This window comes from Cornus florida, unplaced genomic scaffold (assembly GCF_030987335.1).
Source record: "Cornus florida cultivar Cherokee Brave unplaced genomic scaffold, ASM3098733v1 CherokeeBrave_3.0.0_Hap2_Chr02, whole genome shotgun sequence".
In the NCBI taxonomy this organism is placed as follows: Eukaryota; Viridiplantae; Streptophyta; class Magnoliopsida; order Cornales; family Cornaceae; genus Cornus; species Cornus florida.
This window is the reverse complement of record NW_026775572.1, coordinates 110,209,541-110,234,971: the sequence shown is the minus strand read 5'-3', so window position 1 is coordinate 110,234,971 and position 25,431 is coordinate 110,209,541. Positions and strand designations below refer to the sequence as shown.

General features: G+C 37.6%; 1 protein-coding gene across 1 annotated transcript; it reads right to left on the bottom strand.

Moving 5' to 3' along the window:
* Positions 1-14,050: 14,050 nt before the first annotated feature.
* LOC132296598 (uncharacterized) lies at positions 14,051-14,692 on the bottom strand. The gene has a single exon (XM_059794784.1). The coding sequence runs from the start codon at positions 14,690-14,692 to the stop codon at positions 14,051-14,053; it is 642 nt and encodes a 213-aa protein (XP_059650767.1).
* Between the last annotated feature and the right edge of the window lie 10,739 nt (positions 14,693-25,431).

Below are 25,431 nucleotides of genomic sequence, written 5' to 3'. Positions count from 1 at the left end.
GTTTAGATTACAAACTTGGGGCTCATCCAAGTCCCAAGGAGAAGTCAAGCCAATCATGGAGGAGGTGGGTGTGATCTTGGAACCCTCAATGGCAATCCCCAAACATGGTTCCATCTTTTTCCTCTTCTTCTTTGTTGAATTCTAGATAGAGAGAGTGTGTGTAGATCTAGAAATGTGTTCTTGATGCCTCCACTCTTCTCTTTTCTTTTAACCCTAATTAATAACTTTTCTAGAGAGAGATAAAATAAAATTACAATGTAAATAAAATGATAAAAAGCTCTTTTACAAAATGGTTCAATTCCCTTTATATACAAAGCTCTTGGAGTAGGCACTAAGTCAGAAATATAGCCTATGATTGGAGGAAATTCGTAGCTACACAAGTTAGGTAGAGATCGGCGGAATTAGATTGCTCAGTCCCAGCAGCAACTTCGATCGATCCAACACTTAGCTTCGATGAAGCTGATGTGGCATCAAAAATATCTTCTGGCCTTATCCACTTTGCTGAGCTGGCACCGCCTCATTTCGATTGATTGTAAACATCTTCGATCGATCGGGATTCCTTCGATCGATCGAAGTTCCTCTGGTGTATTTTTCTGGCTTCTTTCCAATCTTGCTCCTTAGCTCCAAAAATTGAGCTAAATGGCTTTTATTAGCCTGTTTGAATTTTATTGATCTGAAATAGGCAATAACATAAATAAGTATCTAAGACATGAAAGTAAGATAGATGAATGGACAAAAATACCCTACCTTAGGTGCTAAAATGCTTCAAATTTGAGCACTCATCACACCCCCAAACTTAGATATTGTTAGTCCCTAGCAATGAACTAAAAGGAAAGTAAAGAAATAAACAACTAAGTAATTATGAACTAGAAAGCAATAAAAGGATAGCACCATTTTCGTAGGGAACACAATTGCATTTAGCATATGCAACAAGCCTTTTAAACCCCTAGGTTACCCCTAGTGGACGAGTGAAGTCTCGTAAGGGTTTTCAGAAATGTTACCCACAAACATTGAGCTCTTTCTCACAAGAGAAGCACCAATATACAAAATAAGGATTGGGAGAAAACTACCTCAAGTATGCAATTTTTCAATCATTTCCAAGCAATCTCCCAAAATCTCAACATCAAACAAGCAAGTATGGTCCTCCACACATCAAGAAAATGATCATGCAAATCAAAACAACTCTAGAATCCTTTTAAGTGGACCGGCATCAAATATGTTGCTATCTAAGCCAACTAGAGAAATGATTACATCCTTACCCTCAAACTAGCACACAAATCTAGTCCCAATCATCAAAACAAAGAGTGGACCTTTTATTAAAGCTTTATTCATCTAGGTTCACTTATTCTTTTCACTCAATTTTTTTTTTTTTTTTTTACTATCCTAAAGGATCAAAGATGGAAGCATGGTGCAATATAGTGATCTATTAAGCTTTCTAGCAATCCCTGAGGTCAAGCGTTAGGTCAATGACTCCCAAACTGGACAGCTTTAGGGCATTAGGTGTTTAAACACCCCTAAGGACTTACAAGCTCAAATCGACTAGGATACAAATCTAAACAACCTCCATCTAATCATTTCCCACTTCTCACATTTTGGGAGAAGTCCTCACTTTTATTTGTTTTGCAACTTTTTTTTTTTTTTCAAGTTCAATTATTAACCTAGAGTTTGGGCCCTCTACCTTTCGGCGCGAGAAATTCAGTGCTTGATGAGGCTAGAATCCCAGCTACTCAATGAAAAGGGATTTTTATCCACTTTTGTCAAGATGAAAGCTTTCGATGCACTATTAACCCAATTGGGATATAACCAATTCAATAATCAACAAAGCATGTACCCCACAAATGAATGCTAGTGTGCGCTTGTGCTAGTGTAGAATCCTAGAGTGAATATCAAAACAATCACAAAATCAGGATGATCTGAACCACAAATGCAAGCAAGATATAAATTTTAAATAAAATTTACTCCTAAATGGCATCCATAAAGCATACAAGGAGTATTGGACTCTCAAGTCAAGCAATTTTTAAATTCTAAGTATCATGGTCCTCAAAAGATCAAAATTATTGCTAAAATGAATCCCAAATCTTAATCATGCAATTAAGTCTCAAACTTAAGTAGAATGCAACAAAGTCACCTTAGCCCCAAACTTAAACCGCACATTGTCCTCAATGTGCAATGAGAACAATGGAAAAGATGGAAAGAATATACCGTAGTGGCAAAGATATGAAGCTCGGTAGTAATCCATTGGGAAATAATACACCCACAAACTTGGAATCAACAATCTACTTGAATAACCACACTTGCGAACTCACATCAAATATCAAATGGGATAAGAATAGCCAATGCATGCAATCTAAGACAATATAACACAAGATGAAAGAGATATATGAGATCAAGCCCAAAAGAAAATATCAAAGTAGCATGACTACACATAAGGGCACAATGGTGAAACAAATTTTTGTATTTTTTATTTTCTGAAAGCAAGTATAGACAAAATGCAAGAAATAAAATGTAAATATGTATAAACAAAATGAAAAAGAAAAATAAAAAAGGTAAAATGCAATGAAAGAATATATACAATGCAAGAAATAAAATAAAAAGTAAGAAATGATACAAGAACAAAATAATGAAATATGAAAATAAAAACCCTTTTTTTTTTTTTTTTTTTTTTAAGACATAACAAGTATGTACACACACACAAAAATAAACAAATAAACATGCAAGGAATGAAAATACAAAGAAATATAGGATGCAAATTTTTGTTTTTCTTTTTTTTTTTTTTTTTTTATGAACAGTGCTCGATCGATCGAAATTTACTTCAACGATCGAGCTGGGCCATGATCGATCGAAAACATGAACATTATTGCCCTGGGATCAAAAATTTCTGACGCAATTCCGATCGATCGAAATTATTTTCGATCGATTGAGACCATTTTTGATCGATCGGAATAAGAGTTGATCGATCGAGAAAGTATTTGATCGATCGAACTGCCTAGGCACAAATTGTAGAATTTCGAAAAAAATTTAAAGGCAGAAATTTTCTAAGGCCCCAAAATGCATGAATATGGAATAAAAACCTGATTTTTGATAATGAAGTGCAATAGAACATATCTAGACGCCGCAAGAAGTAACAAAAATATAAAAGAAATGGGAGAGGAATAGAGTTGTGAAACTCTACGAATGCTAGTATTTAACGTCTCTAGCAAGACGTTGGGTCGACTCACTAGTCGAAAGGATCAAAGACCAGATATGAAACATCCTTATTAAACCTCTTTTCCATTTTCTCATTTAATGCCTCACTTACAACAATATACACATCCTCCAAAAGAATGACTTGACAAGAAATTATGAAAGATGCAATTTGTTTCTTTTCATCCACGGCCTTGAAAATAAAATCAATAATGAGCGGCCTTGCACTTGGCATGGCAAAGTCCTTCAAAGACTCAATTAGAATATCAAGAAACACCTTCTCTTCATCCTTTTTCTCTTCCTCAAAAATCACTATCTCTTCACCTTCCAAGTTAACTAAGGAGTCCGTTAGAGAGTTTATTTCATTTTTGGAGCTTTCAAGGTCAAAACCACAATTTTTATACATTTTAAAAAGGCATGTCTCAAAAGGATCATTGGAGATAATAAAAGGAAGGCCCTCTTCAACAAGTTCCTCCTCCTTCTCTCCTACCTCTATAGTGATCAACATCTCCTCACTCTCTTAAGTATCAATGGCTAAGATAAAATCATGATCAAAACAAGGAAAGTCCTCATTAATCATGTTGTGCTCTATTGGATTAGCCATTGGTGGACTCATTAATTTCTCAAATTGCTGACTTGCTACTTCTTCCTCTTCACTCTCATCATCCTCATCTATATAAATTAAAGTTCTTGCCATTTTTTTATTTGCCTCTTCCTCCTCCTCTTGATGAGCAAGAGTACTTGCAATTTGCTCAACTTGAGCTTCAAGCTTGGCTAAAATTTGAGAATGTGAAAAGATAAGTTGAGTTTGTGAATTAAGCTCATCAAGTAAAACTAACACTTTTTTCTTGAAACTCGAGTGAATAAGGTGATGGAGGTGGTTCTTCATAAAATAGTGGTGGAGGGTAATAGTCACAAGGAGGATTAAAAGAGTGATCAAGTCTATGATAAAATGATGCCTGAAATGAATTGGACTCAATCTCATAAGGATTAAAATATGATGGAGGAGCATAAAGTGAAGGGATTTAATTTTTCCCTAAATTTGGATCAAACAATTCCTCCATTCACACTCAAAATCCAAATACAAGAAAAAATTGGCCTCCACACGGGCCGATGCTTGGAAAAAAATTTAAGTAATAAAATGAGCCTCAACATGGGCTATCACAAGCATGTAAAGAAGTGAAACAATTAAAGTACGAGATTTTCAAGAAATGCTCACAAAGGTCCTTAAGCAACTTCAAATTCGAATACTAGCTTTAAGCTCCAACGATTGCTTTAAGATCCAATGTTTTCCTTCCTTGTAGTCGAGTACCTAATTGAACAAATAATATCAAGAATGAGAAAAGAATATATAATGAAATATAAAATAAAAATAGAAGCAATCAAATGAACACTATTGTCTAGTCTAATCCCAACAAAACCGTCAATCCCCGGCAATGGCGCCAAAATTTGACGAGGCCGCTTATATACGCCAAAATAATGTAGTGAATGTGCGGTTCAAGAAAAACCTTTTAGGTCAAGTTTAAATTTATAAAAGTCACTACCACCACTACTACTAACGTAGCAAGAGTGAGTAGGGATCGTCCCAAGAGATTATACGTGTTGGAATTTAACTTCGACTCTAGTGGATCACAAGATTGCAAATGAGAGATTGAGTTGATTGATTACTCTAGAAAACAATTAATTAAAATGCAATTAAAATAAACTAAGTTGAATTAGGGATTTAAGAGATGAGAAGTGAGGTCTTGGGGTGCATTGGAATCGCCACCAAGCTCCTTCACCAAACCACACACTTTCAACTAATTGGGGAAAACATTCTTGTGAATAAAATGCGACTACCAATTATAATATTAAGAATGGACCATCAAATTCATGTATGAATCGTCTACCTAACCGACAAATAAACTAAGTGTAGCACAACCCATCAATTCTAAGCTAGACCCATTGAACTAGTCACAATTGTAGCACACATCAATCTAGAAAATCATGGAATTTGCAACAATAAGCCATGGTATATGAAATCAAGTAAAGATTGTCTACCTACCTACAAACATGAATTAAATTATAGAACAACCCATTAAATATAAGAATAATGTATCTAATTAATTGACAAACCCATTAAATGAATACCATGCATAGCCATCACTAGATCCTTAATTAATCACACATAGACATGCAACTAACATAGAGAAACTAGTGTATAGATCAATTCCCAAATAATCACACATAAGACAATATGTAATCACAAAGAGAATCAATAGGAAGAATTAAACCATATGAATCATGTAAGACATAATTCCCAATTTAATCACACATAGGCATGTAAATAAACTAGAGAATTAATAGGAAGAATTAAACAATAGAAATTACAGAAATATACCAAGATTCATTTTATTCATAAGGCTATAGCACTAATCACAAGATATTATCCCCCAAAAAGTATGAAAAAGATAGAGGTTTAGATTACAAAGGAGAAGTCTAGACAATTATGTAGGAGGTGGGTGTGATCTTGGAACCCTCAAGGGCAATCCCCAAACATGGCTCCATCTTTTTCCTCTTCTTCTTTGTTGAATTCTAGAGAGAGAGTGTGTGTAGATCTAGAGATGTGTTCTTGGTGCCTCCACTCTTCTCTTTTTCTTCTAACTCTAATCTCTAACTTTTTTAAAGAGAGAGAAAATAAAATTACAATGTAAATAAAATGATAAAAAGCTCTCTTACAAAATGGTTCAATTCCCTTTATATACTAAACTCTTGGAGTAGGCACCAAGTCAGAAATATAGCCTATGATTGGAGGAAATTTGCAGCAACACAAGTTAGGTAGAGATCAGCGCGCTCAGGAATTAGACAGTTCACTACTAGCAGCAACTTTGATCGATCGAAGAGGACTTCGATCGATCCAACACTTAGCTTCGATCAATCGAAGCTGACGTGGCATCAAAAATATCTTCTGGCCTTATCGACTTTGCTGAGCTGGGATCGCCTCATTTTGATTGATTATAAACATCTTCTGTCGATTGGGATTCCCTTTGATTGATCAAAGTTCCTCTGGTGCATTTTTCTAGCTTCTTTCCAATCTTGCTCCTTAGCTCTAAAATTGAGCCAAATGGCTCTTATTAGCCTGTTTGAACTTTATTAACCTGAAATAGGCAATAACACAAATAAGTATCTAAGACATGAAAGTAAGATAGATGAATGGACTAAAATACCCTAACTTAGGTGCTAAAATGCGTCACATTTGAACACTCATCATCAAACGCCGGTTGATCTCCTCTAAACCGTTCAACTGTTTTCCGAACGATGACAACCCATCAATTTCATTTAACCAACAATGCCACTTTCTTGTTCGCCAGTTGTCCTTGAAGCTGAGCCCGTCGACATCTAGTTGATTTTATTCAATTGTCTATGGTCCAGAACCCATTGATGTTACGTACCTGGCTCTATCGACGATGATGCCCGTCGATGGCGAGGCTCGTCAACCTGCCCATTTCAAACCCTCGATGAACCAACCCATCGATCTTCGGTGACAACGACGCCAGTCGATTTCGGGCACCCAGTTTGTTTTTGAGGCCCGTCGATTTCATTCCATCATTTTGTCAACAAAACTTGTCAATTTTAGACCCCTGTTGGTTGATGACCCGACGATTCTCTTGTCAGTGACTATTCAATTTTCAATTAGCTAAACTTGCGTTCTAACATGTGGTAGCCCATGCTTTTACTTTACCCTAACCTTAAATACAACTATTTAACTTGAGAACTTTGATCTTTGTTAACAATGAGGTCTATAAGCAAGTTCTCGATGATTCTCCACTGTAAAATATTTAAATGACACCTTTTAGAGCTTCTACTGAACAAATGTTGTTCCAACGTTTTCAATATGATATTTCTTTTAATTCTATTCAAATAAACCACATTAATGGAACGCTGCAACTTAAATTTCCCTGTCTCTCAATGTTCAATCCATTTAAAATACATATATATGTATAAATAAAACTCCTCTGTGACTTCATTTACTTTCCTTTACATTAATGCACAACCGTGTAATCAGGATGGAATATCTTGCATATATATATATATATTCCACTCATCCTTAATCAAACAACAAAATCTTGTAGTCTTGCATTTACTGTAATATTCATGATCAAACAACTCTCTGACTTTTTAACCACTGACCCATGGTTCAATGCAATTCTACAGCTACTGGTCATTTCATTATTTTTTTTTAAAAGGCTCACAATTTTTTGTTTTTTACACCATCATACTACTTTAATCTAATATTATCTCATTTGCAAATAACATACACACTTACACATGCCTGCTTATTGTATAGAATCATCACCTTTGACTTTTGCAGCATAATACTATCTATTCTTTAATATATATATATATATATATATATATTTGACTGCAATACAATACTCCTATTTTCTATGCTCCCACCTCCTATCCTTATTTTAATAATAATAAAGGACTGCCATAGTAACATGCAAGGGGGAGCAATTTACTAGTATGACAACAATTTCGTCAATTATTATTATATGATACATTTATGTATTATTCCCTTAACAGCCTCTAAGCTTGCATTGGTAGCTACATAGATCTAAATTAGCATGCACAAAATATATGTATGTTTTATATATACCTTACCACATATTATCATCAATTACAATTCCATTACACATCCTTTTTATATCGATTTTATGGGCATGACCCATCATTAATCCTAGGCCATCCTGCTAGGACTGTCTCTTTACATCCGTATGCTTTTTTTCAACTAACTCATGCACATGATTACAACATAAAACTCATAAAAACTCATTGTCTTCCACAGATCACCCACATACATGCATCTACAACATTACATTTATATATATATATATATATATATATATATAAATGTTTATTTACATGACTATCATCTTGTCAATGACGCAGCCTCCGACAGGCCCTTATCTAAACGTTGAATAACAAATCTACCATCCTCAATAGAGTTCCCGCTATCTCTCAGTACATGATGTATCCATATATACCTACTCGGATATGATTTCCCCTACTAAATTGATCTACACAAATGTATCATATGACATGGCATTGACCTACTACCATCATTTTGTACCTTGTATTAATTTTACCCGGTGCATGTTCGTATAGCTCACGACTGTTACAACTGGTCACACTCTGACAAACTAGTCAATACATTGAACTTCTTTTTTTTCTCATCACTTTGACTATCTAAAAAATATACATATATGCACACACATTTATCGATTTACTTTATGTGCACATGCATATTTATATATAATTCTATATACATGTATTTGTCAATCGACAGACCTAGAGCCTCGATCTGACTTGGACATCGAGCACCCAGAGCCTTTGTCCCAATGCCATGATTAGTCAATTGACGGACCCAAAGCCTCGATCTGACTTGGACATCGAGCACCCAGAGCCTCTGTCCTAATGCCATGATTAGTCAATCGACGGACCTAGAGCGTTGATCTGACTTGGACATCAAGCACCCATAGCCTCTGTCCCAATGCCATAATTAGTCAACCTAGAGCCTCGATCTAACTTGGACATCGAGTGCCCAGAGCCTCTGTCCCAATGCCATGATTAGTCAATCGACGGACCTAGAGCCTCGATTTGACTTGGAAATCGAACGCCCAGAGCCTCTGTCTTAACATCACAATTAGTTAATTGATGGACCCAGAACCTCGATTTGATTTGGACATCAAGCGCCTAGAGCCTTTGTCTCAACACCACGATTAGTCAATCGACTGACCTAGAGCCTCGATCTGACTTGGACATCGAACGCCCAGAGCCTCTGTCTCAACGCCACAATTAGTCAATCGATGGACCTAGAGTCTCAATCTGACTTGGACATCGAGCGCCCAGAGCCTGTGTCTCAATGCCACGATTAGTCAATCGACGAACCTAGAGCCTCGATCTGACTTGGACATTTAGCGCCCAGAGCCTCTGTCCCAATGCCATGATTAGTCAATTGATGGACCCATAGCCTCGATCTAACTTGGACATCGAGCACCCAGAGCCTCTGTCCCAATGCCACGATTAGTCAATTGATGGACCTAGAGCCTCAATTTGGCTTGGACATCGAGCGCCTAGAGCCTCTGGCCGAATATAATGCATAGTTCATTGACAAACCTAAAACCTTAACGGGCGACGCCCTCAGGTCATTACCCCCTTACATCCACACTCGGTTATCCAAACCCTCGACGGCCCACGCCTTCGAGTCATCTAACCCCGGCATCCAAACCAGTTTACCAAAATTGGACATCGACCAACATTAAACCTCAAATGTACCAGCAGTCGATTGCTAGATACACCATCTCGATTTGTCTTCCCCAAATTAGATACACATCATTTTATACTCGACTAACCTTTTACTTTCTACGAAGCTTACTCGGGACTAATGTTGATACCTATATTTCAAGTCCACATGGTAAATGTCACATCATCAACAATGGCCCACACAGCTTGGTCAAAACGGTCAACGAGCTACGCCACATCAGTAGCGATGGCCCACATAACCTGGTCAACGGTCAAAGTTGCCACGGCACCAACATGCTTCGAATAGAATAATGGAGACCTGAGTTGGAAGCAAGACTCAGGATTCCTTGGGATCTGAGGAGGTTTTGGCTTGAAGGCTGAAGTCCAGGGTTCGCCGAGTCGACACTTGGCCTGACTTACAGAGAGAGAACTACCATTTTGACTCCCGAGCATTTGACTCCATCTTATTTAACATTGCTTTATAATTATTTGAGAAATTACTCTCTTTTAATTATTTTGTTAATGGACCACATGTGATGTCATCAATGACATCACCCACCCTCACTTGGCTTATAAAAGGAAATGACCTAAGGCCAAGAAAAAGGAGGCAGACAAAAAAAGGAAGGAAAACTCCTCCTAGACCAAGAACTCTAAGCTCTCTCTCTCTTTCTCTCTCTCAAATAGGTTCTCTACACAACCCTTAAAAGATGGATAAAAAAGTCAGTGGTGTTTTCCATATACACTGCCATCACTCTTTCTCTCTCTCTCTTGTTTGCTTGGGCTTCCACCTCTCTCAATCCACCTCGGATTCCATCATATTGCAAGATTTACCTCACCCTTTGTTATTTTGTGATGATCTGAAACCCACCTAAAAATTAGGTACCTACACCCCTTTCACCCCGTGCTTCAGACTTGGTGCAAGAATCTGAATAACCAGTTTTTGCTACTTGTAGTCTCTTGCGGTGATCAAGGTGGATATCTCCTTCATTTGTGCTTCAATATCCTTTTGGGATCCCATTGCCTTTCTCTTTCATTTTGGAAAATGTGAGCTATTGCCCACTTTGGAGGAATTCCAAAGAATTCTTTTTGTTGGTTCTTTGCCTTCTAAATTTGCACGATATGAATTTTTAAACGGCTAGAAGCATATTCTAAGTCTTTTTCTTACTATGAAGAGGAAATCCCTTGAGCTCACCTCTGATGGCAGTTGTTCCTTGGGTTTTATCCTTCAACGTTTTGTTTTTACCTTGGGTTTTACATCCCACCTAGGTGACTTTGTTGCGAAGATAGATGGTTGGAAACGATCTCGACATGCTGCCCCTGGGACTATGCTTATTTAGTCAGGTTTTGTGCCTTTATCATGATTAAAGGATCGATGGTTTTTTACTTTCTATTATGGAGAAAGTGATGTTAGGGGAGTCTTTCATATCACTGGTTTTTGCTGAAACACTGCATTCGTTACGTAGGTGTTGACTGGCCATGACTCTTTTTTTACCAGTTGTGCCACTCTTCTCCAGGTATGGGCCTTTGAACATTTTTTTCTTTTAGAGTGCAATATTATGCATATTTGGCAGAAATGGGATAAGCTTCCTTCCCACCAATCATGTATAGCCAAGCTCAAGCTTCCTCAGAACTATGACGAGTGGGTGGAGTTCTTGAACCATAAATCACCGGCTGATATTCAATGGTGTAATGGCCTAGTGGGTCATCGAGATGTATTCATTGGGGATGCCATAATGCATTTTATTCCTTTACTTGGGTTCCATGGAGTGGTTCCATATGTAACTACAAGAGTGATTTGTCAGTTCAGATGGGAACAATTAGTACCATAGGAAGAGGACTGGGGATATTTCTTTTTTTATTATTCCAAAATTTTAGCAAGGAAAGGTCAGAGAAAGCAAAGACGGAATTGGAAGGGCGACACTTTTATAGGATTGAACTCCCCTATGAGGATTTGAATAGCATTGAAATCGATCCCGGATATGACAGGTGGTTAGATAGTGTGATTGGGGTGTTACCTTCTGTGCCAGATTGTTTGACTTCAGGTATGATTATACCTAAGTTTGAGAATTATGCAAACCTTGTGAAGACTATTCAAGCTAGACACATAAAGTTCCTTGAGGGTTTTGTTCGCAATAAGAAAAGGTTAAAAATGGAGGAAGGTGCTCTAAGGGCTCAAGTTCTCTCTTTGATAGTGGAGCGGGATAAGATAATCACAAAGACCAAGACAGTGAAGGGTCGAGTACTGCATCTCTAAAGTTTGGATAAGGAACAAGTTGATGGTGCATTTAGAAGATATAGGGACTTAGGCTTTGAGATTTTGGAGTTGTTCTGAGAGTTTTATGAGCTTTTCTTTTAGCATATATTACATGTGTGAATGTACCTTTCCTGCTATTGAGTTTCGAAAGGAAATAAAATGAAATAAAGTACTTATAATAAATAAAAAAAATTGTCAAGTGTCACAAAAGGATATTGTTCTCCCTGTTTGTTTATTGTCCGTTGATCTTTTCACCTTTGACTTCGACATTTTGCTCAACCTTTTCCTCATGTGTCATGATCTTTAATCTCTCATCCGACTCTACCATAATAATCAATAGAATGACAGGGAACTTAAAGTTAGAATGGTAGTGGGATATAAAATGTTTGCTAATATCTACTATGAAAGAGATATAATCGAACCCAATCACAATATGGGCTACCAACGTATCTCACTATAGTGAGAATCAGGTCAGACGTAGCTTAGGTCTTGTCTAGTGCTTTTTTTTTTTTTTTGATGACCATACTGTTACACTTAGTGCCTTTTCAGGTTTTCACCAAGTTTGGTCTACCACTTTCGCTCTCGGTGCCCTTAGAAGGGTTTTTGCCGAGACTGGTTGCATTTTTACCCGTGGTGCCCATTCTTGGGTTTTCACCAAGTCCGTTTCTTGCAGTTTTTTACCCTTAGCGCCCTTAAAAGGATTTTCACTAAGTCCGGCCCTTTTTTATATATATACATATACATATATATATATATATATATATATATATATATATATATATCTATATATAAGTAGAATATAGCATTAAAACTTTGGCTAGTTAGGATGGACTTTGGGACGTTCAAGAGAATAGGTAATAGGTATTGCCCCAGCATTGCTGGGGCGTAAACTTTGAAAGTAGCATAACTTTTTTTTATTTTTATTTTTGAAAATGGATACATTTGAGAGAGGATTAAAAAGAAAAGAAAGAAGGCCATCCATCATACTAGCCGAACGTAACAGATCATGCATAATAATGTTTGACTGAATCAGAATTAAGAGGTTGAGGGAACTCTTCCCCATCCATCTTAGTTAGGATGACAGCACCTCCAGAGAGAACTTTCTTAAGCATAAAAGGCCTTTCATAGTTAGGGGCAAACTTACCTTTTGCTTCATCTTGACATGCGAGGATTTTTTTGAGAACGAGGTCACCCTCTTTGAAATGATAAGGTCTAACCTTCTTATTATAGGCTTTAGCAATGCAACGTTGATAACATTGACCATGACAAATTTCTCTAAATCATTTCTCATCTATCAAACATAGTTGGACATATCGAGCTTGGACCCAATCTGCTTTTTCTAACTCTACCTCCATTAAGATGCGCAAGAAGGTATTTCTACTTCTATTGGCAATACCGCCTTCATTCTATATACGAGGGAATAAGGAGTTGCCCCAGTTGATGTGCGAACTAAGGTGTGGTAAGCCATGAGTGCAAATGGCAGTTTCTCATGCCAATCCTGGTGTGTGTCAGTTATTTTCCAAAAGATTCACTTGATGTTCTTATTGGTTGTTTCCACTGCTCCATTCACCCGTGGGCGATATATAACTGAGTGATGTCTGGTGATTTTGAATTGATTGCACACAGATTCGATAAGACCATTCTTGAGATTTTTAGCATTGTCTGAGATAATTGCCTCGGGGAGCCCATATCTACATATCACATTGCGCTTTAAGAAGCGTTCCATAGTCTTTCTTGAAATTCTAGTGTATGATGCAGCCTCGACCCACTTGGTTAAATAGTCTATCACCACAAAGATAAAACGGTGTCCATTTGATGCTTTTGGAGTGACAGGACCGATAACATCCATCCCCCACATAGCAAACAGCCACGATGATACCATATAATGAAGTTCATTAGGCAGTGCATGAATTTGGTTTGCATGTATTTGGCATTTATGACAATGCCTGATGAAATCATAATAGTCCTTTTCCATGGAAAGCTAGTAATATCCCGTGCGGAGGATTTTTCTAGCAAGAAGATACCCATTCATGTGTGGACCACAAACTCCTTCATGAACTTCAGACATGATATCTTTTACTTCTCAGGCATCTACACAATGAAGAAGGCCTCTGGTGTTTTCTTATATAGCGTATTTCCATTAACAACATACTGTAAGGCCATTTTACGAATGGTCTTCTTATTCTCAGTCGTGATTCCCTAAGGATAAACTTGCTTCTCTAAATATTATTTTATGTCGTGATACCATGGTTTGCCATCTAGTTCTTCCTCCAATGCTATGCAATGGGCCAGTCGGTAACTGACTCCAATTTCAATGGGAGGAAGATCTTATTTATCTAGGATTGTTATTATTGATGAGAGTGTAGCCAATACATCAGCGAAATGATTGAGAATACGAGATATGTGGTGAATTTCAATATTTTTGAACTGCCTGCAAAGTCCAATCAAATACCAATTATATGGAATCAATTTTGAGTCCTTGACCTGCCATTCACCAGTAATTTGATTAATTATGAGCTTCGAATCACCAAATACAATAAGTTTCTTGATATCCATATCCAGTGCTGCCTGAAGGCCTATTATGTAAGCTTCATATTCTGCCATATTATCTATACAATTGAACTTCAATTTGGTGGCTATCGGATAATGCATCGCGTTGACATTAGAAACTATGACTGCTCCAATCTCAACCCCTTTTTCATTTATAGCCCTATCAAAATACATCTTCCACTTGACTTCTTGCTTAACCTCTTTTTCCTCTATAGCCACTAGGATAGCTTCGTCTGGGAAATAAGTTTCCATTGGTCGATAATCATCTGTAGGATTCTTAGCCAAATACTCTACAATTGCCCTAGCTTTGACTAATTTTTGTGTGACATATACAATGTTAAATTCTGTAAGCAACATCTGCCACCTCGAGATACGTCTCATTAATATAGATTTTTCAAAGATGTACTTCAACGGATTCATCCTTACTATAAGAAACGTTGTCGTAGAAAGTATATAATGGAGAAGCCTATGAGTCATCCATGTTAAGGCACAATAAGTTCTTTCCAAGGGAGAACAGCGAGATTCATAATCTTTGAATTTCTTATTGAGTTAGTATATTGCTTGTTCTTTACACCCAACCTTATCATGTTGTCCTAAGATACAACTCATTAAAGTATCAAGCACTGAGAGATAGAGTAATAGTGGTCTACCTGGTTCTGGAGGTACCAAGACTGGAGAATTGATTAGATAAGCCTTTATCTTATTAAAGGCCTCTTGACAAGCATCATCCCAAGATATGGGTTGGTTCTTTCAGAGAAGGTGGAATATTTGCTGACAAATAGTCGTGAGTTGAGCTATGAAACAACTTATGAAGTTCAACTTTCCTAGAAAAGATCGAACCTCCTTTTGAGTCATAGGGGTGGCATATAAAAAATTACCGTAATTTTGGAAGGGTTAATTTTAATGCCTCTACGGCTGACTATGAAACCCAAAAGTTTGCCTAAGGATACCCCAAAGACGCACTTTATTGCGTTGAGCTTCAATTGATTACGAAGTCATCTGAACAATTTTCCCAGATTAATGAGGTGGTCTTCTTCATAAACAGATTTAGCAATCATATTATCCACGTATACCTCAATTTCCTTATGCATCATATCGTGGATAACCCTTTGATATGTTGCCCCAGCATTCTTGAGGCCAAATGGCATGACCCGATAACAAAAAAGTGTCATATGGTGTGATGAATGTGGTTTTCTCACAGTCTTCTTCGGTGAGCTTAATTTGATTGTATCCCAAAAACCCATCCATGAAGGAGAACATGCAATGCTTTGTTGTGTTATTTACCAGTACATGAATGTGCAGAAGTGAAAAATCATCTTTCGGACTGGCTTTATTCAAATCGCGATAATCGATGCACATTCGAACTTTTCCATCTTTTTTAGGTACCAGGACTACATTAGCTAACTATTTTGGATAATTAGATACTACTACAAAACCAGATTTGAATTGCTTTACGACCTCTTCCTTGATTTTAAGACTCCATTTGGGCTTAAGCCTTCGTAGTTTTTTCTTGACTAGCTTTACATCAAGCTTAAGTGGTAGTTTATTTACTATAATGTTAGTGTTGAGCCCTGGCATATCCTGGTAAGACCATACAAAAACATCCTGGTATGTAATCAAAAATTGGATCATCTCCCCACGTTGGTTCTTAGTTAAGATCTTGCCAATTTTGACTTACTTTCAAAATTCTGTAGTTCCTACATCAATGATTTCTGTGTCTTTAATGTTTGGAGAGTTGGATATGTCTTGATATTTAATCATGTCTATGAGATCTTGTGGTGAATCATTGGAGTCATCTTAATTAAAACCTATTTGGTCTAGATCGTGCTTAATATCAAAGTCATAGGTATCAGAATCAAAGACAAAAACATCCATGAGATCATAGCATTCCATATATAGCATCCTGACAATTTGAAAAATAAAGATGTTGATTTAGAGAAATAGAAGTTCCTTTTTATTTATAATAAGATACAAGTTACCTTTTATTTAAAATTTGGAGCTATATGAAGCTCATTATTAAAATAGAAACTTTAAATGCTCATTGCAGTAGGAACTAGTAACTCAAACTTTATAACATAATACTAAAATAAGATGCTCTGGAGAAAGTCACAAGGCTTTCCCCTCTACCGGAACTTCTTGGGTGTGAGGAGTGGGACTGCCTGCCATTTGCTTGGCTTAGTGGTGGAAGTGGATGACTGTAGTGGAGTAGAATGAAGCATGGCTATGTGGTTGTCTGGCTCAAAAATATCTCTAATATTCAAATTGGCGAATGCCTCTATCCAATCTGTGTTTGGTATCGCCTTGGATATGTCCTCAAACTTGCTTCCCCCTCATATTGGAATGATTGGTTCGGTATGGTTGACATGTAGCTGAGGTGGTTTGATATGAGGCTTCTTCTTGAATGCAATGGTGTCCCAAACAATGGGTCCCCTCCTCCTCAAGGGTCTTGATTCAAAGTGCTGCCTAAATGTGCGCCCCATCAAAGGAATCCTGCCAGATGATGCATTTTTCCCTTTCTTTCCCTGACGATCCTCCTTCATTGGTTGTTACCCTTGTCTATAACGATGTTGATTTGGCTTGATTCTGATGAGCTAAGGGTCACCTTGAGAATAAGCTCCTAGTCCTTGCCCTGGCTTGTATCCGCACATCTTGAAGTATTGGCCTATCATGCAGGCGCTTTTGGAGAATTGTGGTTGCGGTAGATAGCTTCTGAAAGTGTGTGGGTAACTGTGGCAATTTGGGATGTCTGGTAACCAGATGGTGCATTGGCCTTTACCAAATCAACAAAGGCCATGTCTACTCTGTCTTGATTTCAGAGTTTATAGCAAAACTTGGTGAAGGATGAACAACCAAACTATCCTTAGCATGAACAGTAATCAACTAATTGTCAATGAAGAACTTGATGCTTTGGTGCAAACTCGACGGGACTGCCCTACATTGTGAATCCATGGTTTTCCTAACAGGAGGTTGTAAGCAGTTGGAATGTTAACCACCTGAAACCGAACGTCAAACGCTGTTGGTCCAGTCACAATTGAAAGATCAATTTGCCCAAGTGACTCACGTCAGGCTCCATCGAATGCTCTTAATACTGTATTGCTAGGGCGAACATGTTTTTTCATCTCTATCCACTTAAGAGTAGCGAGTGGACATATATTGAGAGTAAACTCATTGTCAATGAGTACCCTTCCAATTAACAGATCTTTGAATTCCACAGCAATGTGGAAAGCTAGGGTATGTTGGGTTCCTTCAGGAGGTAGTTCTTTATCAGTTAAAGTTATGGCTTTGTAAGCTAACACGTGGCCTACTATTTATTCTACCTACTTGATTGTGACACTGCTTGGAACATGGGCTTTATGAAGTATCTTCAACAGAGCCTCTCTGTGTGTTTTCGAAGTAAGGAGAAGTTGCAATAAGGAGATTTGACTCAACATCTTACTAAGGTGTTCCACTACATTGTACTTGCTCTTCTTTAGGATTCTGAGGAATTCAGCAGTTTCTTTTGCTTTTCGAGCTCCGCGGGTGTGTAGCACCTACCCGATCTTGTAAACCCTCCAATCTTACTAACAACTTGATCTTCTAAAGTAATTTTTCTGCCAAATTCTGTTATTATCTCAGCATCATAATTCCACGGTACTTAGCTGGTGTCTTTAATAGGCAATTGCCTTGGGATTACAATTATGATAGATTCTAGGATAGGTAGAGAGAATGCTTTGGGAGCCGGCAATATGGCCTTTTTGGAATGATCAAATATGGGTGCAACAAGCAATAATCTTAGAGCCAAAGTGAATAAAGGTCTAATTTTTGCTTCTGTGTCCACCACGCGGATACTAGTGTCTCGAAGTTTAGTGGCTTTGACATGGACTTCCTTTCCATGCCTTCCAATGAACATGGTGGGGTTGAGATCTAAGCCATCTTGGCTAATCATATATATGTCCTCTATGGAAACCATATTAGTAGAATGATCTAGTAACGAATTATTTGAAGTATTGGGCTCTCTAGTCTTCACCAAGTTGAGTATACCTATTTCTATAGGATCCTAGATTTTATGCTTTAGAGAAAACAGTTCTCAGTAGAGTGACCCGCCGCCACTGAGTAGTTATCGCACTTCTGAGAGGGATCATGACCTTTTAGGGGAGGATTAGGAACGGGTCTTATAGGAATTGGTGGAAGCAAATCTTTCAGAGAGGCTAGAGCTTCAGTATAAGTGCAACCTATTTGGGTAAAAACTCAATTCTGCCGATCAATTTGCCTTTCTTTTTTTTTGCATTTTCCCTCGAGGTGGTGAAAAATTGGGGTTTTAAAATTGGTGCAACTTTCCTGGCAGGGAGGATTACAGAGACTTCCTCCTCTTTCTTTTCTAGCTTCTTCGGGATAAAACGACGAACACCAGAAGATGAAGCTTCTTCTCTTGCGTCTGCGATTTTGCCATCTCTAATACCATCATCTATGTTTTTTCCTTGGATGATAATGTAATGACTCGATCATTTTCCTTCCTTTCTTTTTTCTCAAATTTTACGGATAAATTTTTTTCATTGAATTTTCTTCGCCGAGTTCAGTTTCTCGTCACTTGGTGTTGTCTCGAGTACTCGGGAATGGTTTCCGAGACTCTTTCCTTTGGATTGACAACTTTCATAAAGGACCGCGTCATTTTCACATTTTCATTTTTTTGACACTATTCACTTTTCGTCATTTTCCCCGTTTGTCACTTTTTTGGCATAACCTCACTTTTTGTGTTTGGAGTTGATTTTTGAGTTCACGAGTTTTCATACCAGTTGATATCCTCAAAGCGTGTAACTTTACTTTTGAAGAAAAGCACGCCGGTTGTTTTTTTTTTTTTTTTTTTTTTTTTTTTTTTTTTTTTTTTTTTTTCTCCCGTAGGGGCGTGGATGAAAGGATTCTTTAGAACATTTTTGTTTCTTAGGGTGTTTTTCATAAATATCTTTTGAAGATATTTTATTTAAGGGTTTTTAAGAAAATATCTTTTGGAAGATATTTTCATTCTGGGCCAGTTTTGCAGTTACAATTTCTTGGAGGGGCCATTGTACAATTAACGAAAATTATTACAAAATGCCTCATTTTGAGCCTGGATCCTCGTACGGGATTTATTTTCACATTTTGTCGAGTCATGTACTCTTAGAATTTCCTTTCGGTCGTTTTCCACAGTTGGGTTTTTGTCCTTGGTTGCCGCCGAACTTGTTTGGGGCATATCTTTCTGCACGGGACTCAGTTCTCGATGTCGTTTCTTTCATTGTTAATTTTTTATCATTTTGGTTCTTTTTCATTCATAGTGTTTTACTGTTTGAGCACATATGTGCAGATCCAATCTTTCAGACCCGGCGGGACCCGTTTGGGGCATTTTTAGGGTTTTTCTATAAATAGGGGGACTAAAAAGAAAAATACAACTTTTCCTTCTTCCTCCCTCCTTGGCCAGCCATCCATGGCATCCCAAGGGGCTGCCACCTTCTTTCCTTCTTTTCAGGCTTCTTCCCTGTTGAATTTTGCCTCGTGCCTTAGGGTTTATTATAGGCCTTGGCGAGGCCGTCCTTTCCCATCTATTAGAATCCGTTTTTGACCATTTTTGAGTTCATGTTTTGAGTTCGGGTTTGGATTTTGGTGGTACCTCAAGGGTGATAGTTGCTTCCCTCGTTGTCCCCGACATAACCCCGAAGTATCGTCGGATTCGAAGCAGTTTCCTTTTGGTGGGTTTTGAGATTTCATCTCAAATGAAAGTAGGGGATGTTTTAGGTTTATATATTTGTTGCATTGAATGTATTTCATGCTTATACAATTTGTATGCATGCCTTTGTATTAATTCTAAAATTTAATTTAATTATTTTCTATGTATAAGATTTAATTCACATGGTTATATATAACTTGGAATTGAATTGTGGCATGCTATTAAGTTAGGCCTTGATATGTTTATTAACATTTATTAAATTGGGAATATTTGAATAAGTATTGAAACTTTTATTTAATTATTTTTTTTGTATGAAAATTTAATTCATATGGTTGTATCTAGTATAGAATCAACTTGTAATATGATATTAAATTAGGCCTTAGTATGTTCTTTAACATATGTGAATTTGAGAATATTTGGAGTTGTTTTAAAATCTAGAGAAAAATTTATTAATTAGATTAATTAATTTTATTTTATGTAATGACCCGGTCATTTTCCTTCCTTTCTTTTTTCAAGAATTTCTTTTTTTCGTTATTTTCCCTATTTCGTCTTTTTCCCGTTTATCATTTTTCTATGCATAACCTCACTTTTTGTGCTCGGATTTGAGTCCGGCTTTGCATGCATCCATAATATTTGATTTCCATGACATTTGTTTTTTTACTTTTGTAGAAAATACATTCTAGTTGCTTACTTTTTCGTAAAGGGCATGGATACATACTTTCTTGAAATTATTCTTAAATTTTAGGGCTTTAGTGTAATTATATAAAATAATTATTTTTCGCTTTGGGAACCATTTTACAATTTAATTTGGAAGATATTTTGGAAAATGACCTTTTTGCAATTTTTGAAAAGTGTGACAAGTGTCACACTCTTATGGAGCCACTTGTTGGCATCTGGGTGGGGAGACTTAGAAGTATGATCAAGTGACATTTGGAGGGTGGAGATTCATCCACTTGTTGGCCTAGGATTGGTGCAGTTGTTGGCTTAGATGGTTAACAAGTGTAGGCTAGAGATTAAGCCTACGAAAGAGCCTTGGATTTGTGACAAGTGTAGGCTCACAAATTAGTCTTGCATTGTGTGTGTGTAAGAGGTTGTGTAAGAGCACATAGTGAGTGGAGGAATACTAGATCCTCCACTCACCATTTTTCGCTTCATCTTTTTCATTTCACTTGTTCTCAAAACCATAACCTAGCCACCATTGAAGGAAAAGCTTGGTTTAGAGCTTTGACTTCATTTTTGGCCTCCTTCCATTCACCTTTGACCATAAACCTTGGGAGATAAAATTTTTCTCTCACTCTCCTCTTCATAAACCCTAGATTTTTTTTATCTATTTTGTGTTTGGTTGCTTTGGATTATAGAGATTCAATTTTCTATTGAGGTAGGGGTGGTAGTATGTTTATATTTTAAGTGTTTTATAATCCTTTGGGGTTTAATATATATTGTGTACATGCTTTTAATATGATAGTCTTGCATATTATAGGAAACCCTTACTTTTGACTTAGGATTTATTGATATAAGCATGTATGATATGTATATACCATAGGTAGAAAGATTATCTGATTTAGTAGTATGCTAAATTCTAGTATTTTCACACGTGGTAGTAATATAGAACTCTTGGACAATTATAAATGTTATATACAATTTCTATTGACTTGAATTGTTATATTATGGTGGTGATAATTCTATATTCTTATTGAGGACTTATTGTGATTATTTTGGAAGCTTGTTGCTAAAATGTTAAAGATTAGTATATAAAGCTTATTGTTGAGGCATGATTTAAATTGATAAGTAAGTGATATTGTTTTGTACATTTTATCATAACGAGAACTTGTCATTTATTATGCCATTCTAGACTTGGAACCCTAAGATATGGTTTATGTGGTTTCGAAATACTTGTGCACGGAAGGTGGTTTGCATGCCTTAAATTATGGTATATAAGTCTCGAACTTGATATATTTTGGATCCTCTTAGGACATTATTACAAATGATATGGCTAGAGTTTGGCTCTAGTATGGGAGATAGAGAGCTCCCTACATTAGTGCACACGGGGTGGTATTCCCAGCGGGTTAGTGCCCAGAATAACCGTTTAGGTCTTGGCTCTATCCGAGATTTGATGTCCAAGTTTTCCACTAATTGATTTCGCATTAAATTCCAAGTTGGCATCCAATGTTTAATGGTTACTTATGATTTCCGTTATTTGCGAATTGATGTTGTTAAGTACACTAATATTGTAATTGCATTGTTATAGAATCATTTAAGTTAGCTTAAGATGATCCCTTAGAAGACCTTGAACATCGACATTAAGTGGAATGCTCCCTTATTTTCGTCTATATTGATCTTGCAATGAGATTGAAACAGGGTATACATATATGTTTCTTCCTACGAGTAACTTGATTACTCACCCTAGTTGTGTGGGTTATTTTATAGGTAAGGAGACAATGTTTTTGGATGCTCATCATCCTTAGAGGCTCATGAGTACTTGAAGCATTTTTGTTTATAGACATGCACTTCTTTAGCAGGCTTTATCTTTTGGATGTTATACCTTTGTATACCATGGATGTATAGTATTTTGCAAGCTTGGTGGCTTCTTGATGTGTAATGTTTATCTAAGTACTCTTTTTGATGCTTATTTTGCATGTATGACATGAGGCCAAGGGCCATTAACTTTAAAGGTTACAAGTATGCTTTCTTTAAAAGTCAAGTATTGGCATTGTAGCCTATTTTGTGAAAAATTGGAGGTTTGGTATGTCAAATATTGTAAATGTATTGTAATAAGGCCGTAGGCCATTGTAGCACGTCTACTTTATTATATTACGTATGCCTACATGTTCAATTTGGCACACAACACTATTCTTGATGAAACAAAAACTTAAAGTTGAATTTTTTTTTAGTTTTATCCTTTTCTGATCCAGAGGCATTTCGGGTATTTTATAGTGTGTTTTTTTTCATTTTTGTCCACGAAGCTGGGTAGAAAACTCGATTTTGGGGGGGAGGGGGGGGGGTGTTTCTTCTTTTTGTTTCTCTAAAAAATGTCATCTTGCCCTCAAAAACCCATTTTTTTCCCGAAAAATCCTTGCTGCTAGGTTTTTGTTGATTTTCAATACAAGTGGACGAATAATTGACTTCTCGTAACCGGTTACGTGTGCTTGGGTAGAATGTGTGACCTCTGTTTTTGCCTTCTAACCGGTTAGATGCTCTTGGGTTGACTATTTTGACATTTTTGCCCTTTTTTCTTCCGTTAGCCATATCTTCTTCGTCTGGCCTCCGAATCAAGTGATTCTTGAGTCTAAGTTCATTAATTTTTTGTTGTATTTCCAATGGTGTGTCGGTAGTACCCACTTTCACCTTGGAAATGACCATTTTGCCCCTAGGTTCATTCTTGTCCGTTTTGAAACGTCACTTCTGCATTTGTTTTCTTTGGGTTCCGTGACCTCATTGAGGGTCACATTGGTGTCTTAGAGATGCACTGTATCTCTAGAGACCATTGTGTCACCTTTCAATTCTGTATTTTGGATCCATTATCGGGTCATCTTTTGGTCATCACTGACGCACCGGGTTTACAAAACTTGGGTCTTCACAAGTGGTATCAGAGCTCCTAGGTTTGAATACCTTAGGACAACAGGTTTTGGGTGCATATCATGCTTTTGTTGATCTACTTTGATATATTCACATGCTTTTGATAACATGTTTTGGCATGATAACCTGTTTATGTGTTTCTTGATAACATGTTTGGTATTATGACATGTCCTTATGCTTATGTGCTTATGTGGTTAAAAACATCTTTTATTGACATGTATGCTTATTTGCTTAAGTGCTTAACTGTTTAAATAGCTTTATTTGATTATTTTTGCATGACCATATGTTACATACTTTGTTTTGCTTTGTGTTTTGTGCACTCGTAGTGTGAGTTGCATCAGGTCATAATAACATGTGCTATTGTTGACCTTTTTCCTTTCGTATGTTTAGCATTATGGTTGTTACGTGTGGAGAGTCTTCACATCAGGGCATTGAGGAGCGACCAGATGACACTGAGCTTACGAGGGGTCCTGCGAAGGCCCAGGATTCTAGTTCGTGTCATGGATGCTAATCCACCGCGGGCATCGACTTACGAGGAGCGAGTGGCTCAAGGAATCAATCAGGGGATTGCTGAGTCCTTACAGGAATTGATACGTAGGCAGGTGGCAGGGATACATATTCCGGCAATGGTACCAGTACTGATAGTTAATGAGGCACTGGAGTACTTCATACGACTACAGAGGGTTAAGATTGACACATTTGTGGGGAGTTCAAATCCGCTAGTCTCAGAAGCTTGGTTGGACCTTATGGTTCGCAAGTTAGACAGTAAGGCGGTACCCACGGATAGGTTGAGGATTTCTCTGATAGTCTCAATGTTCATGGGAGATGTAGATATCTGGTAGAGGTCTATGACAAATGTTCACAATGTTGAGTTGATGACTTGGAATGAGTTCAAAGACTTGTTCTTCGAGCCCTTTTTTCTGAGGGCTATGAGGCGGGAGATGAAGATACAGTTCATAGGTCTTTATCAGGGCACTATAAGTGTCATTGAGTATGAGACACGATTTACTTCTCTCTCTCGTTATGCCGAGGATATGGTGGCAATAGATGAGGCCAGGGGAATGAAGTTTCAGGATGGGCTACATCTCGACTTCAGGCCACAGGTCTCAATTATTGATTTAAGGACTTACAAGTAGGTGGTCCAGAGGGCTATTCTAGTTGAGGCAGAGGAACGGGATCAATTACAGATCAGGGGTTCACACAAGCAGCCTCGCGGGGACACTCCGTCTTCTTTCGGGAGTCAGTGGAAGAAGGCTAAGGTAGGAAGAGTACACACTCACAGGGTGCACCACAACAGATTCGTTTTGCACCCATAGTTCTCGTATCTTCGGGATCAGCCCAGGGTGTGATCAGTCACCATTGTCAGCAGCCGGGGCACATCAAGCCTCGCTGCCCGTAGCTTCGACCACAAGCTAGTCAGACATCTATTTCTATAAAAATAGGGCAGGGAGCTTGTTTTTATTGCAGACAACCAGGTCATCTCAAGAAGGATTGTCCAAAGTTGTTAAATAAGTCACGTAGTGGCACAGATTCACAGATGGTACCAACACAGTCTGTAGTGGTTCAGTCTGGTTTCCGAGTTCCTTAGGCACCACAACCAGTGGCGCCAGTTGGCACTTATCCAGCTTGGGGTCTACACCTACTGCTTTTTCACATCAATTAGGCTATCATGGCAGTTCACAGCAGGGCTCAGGGGCTCAGGGATGAGCCTACGCTCTTCCACAGGCAGATGTTTTCGCAGGGACCTCTTCAGTTCGAAGTATCTTTCTAGTTTTCAGTTCTTGGGCACGGGTTCTTGTTGACACGGGTGCATCACATTTTTTCATTTATGCATCATTTGCACATTTATTGGGTCTAGAAGTCACACTTCGGGATAGTCTTCTCTGTGTTGGCACACCAGTTGGGG

Bases quoted from the DNA above. Each gene is read 5' to 3' on its own strand.
- LOC132296598 (XM_059794784.1), bottom strand. From the start codon at position 14,692: ATGAATCCGTTGAAGTACATCTTTGAAAAATCTATATTAATGAGACGT.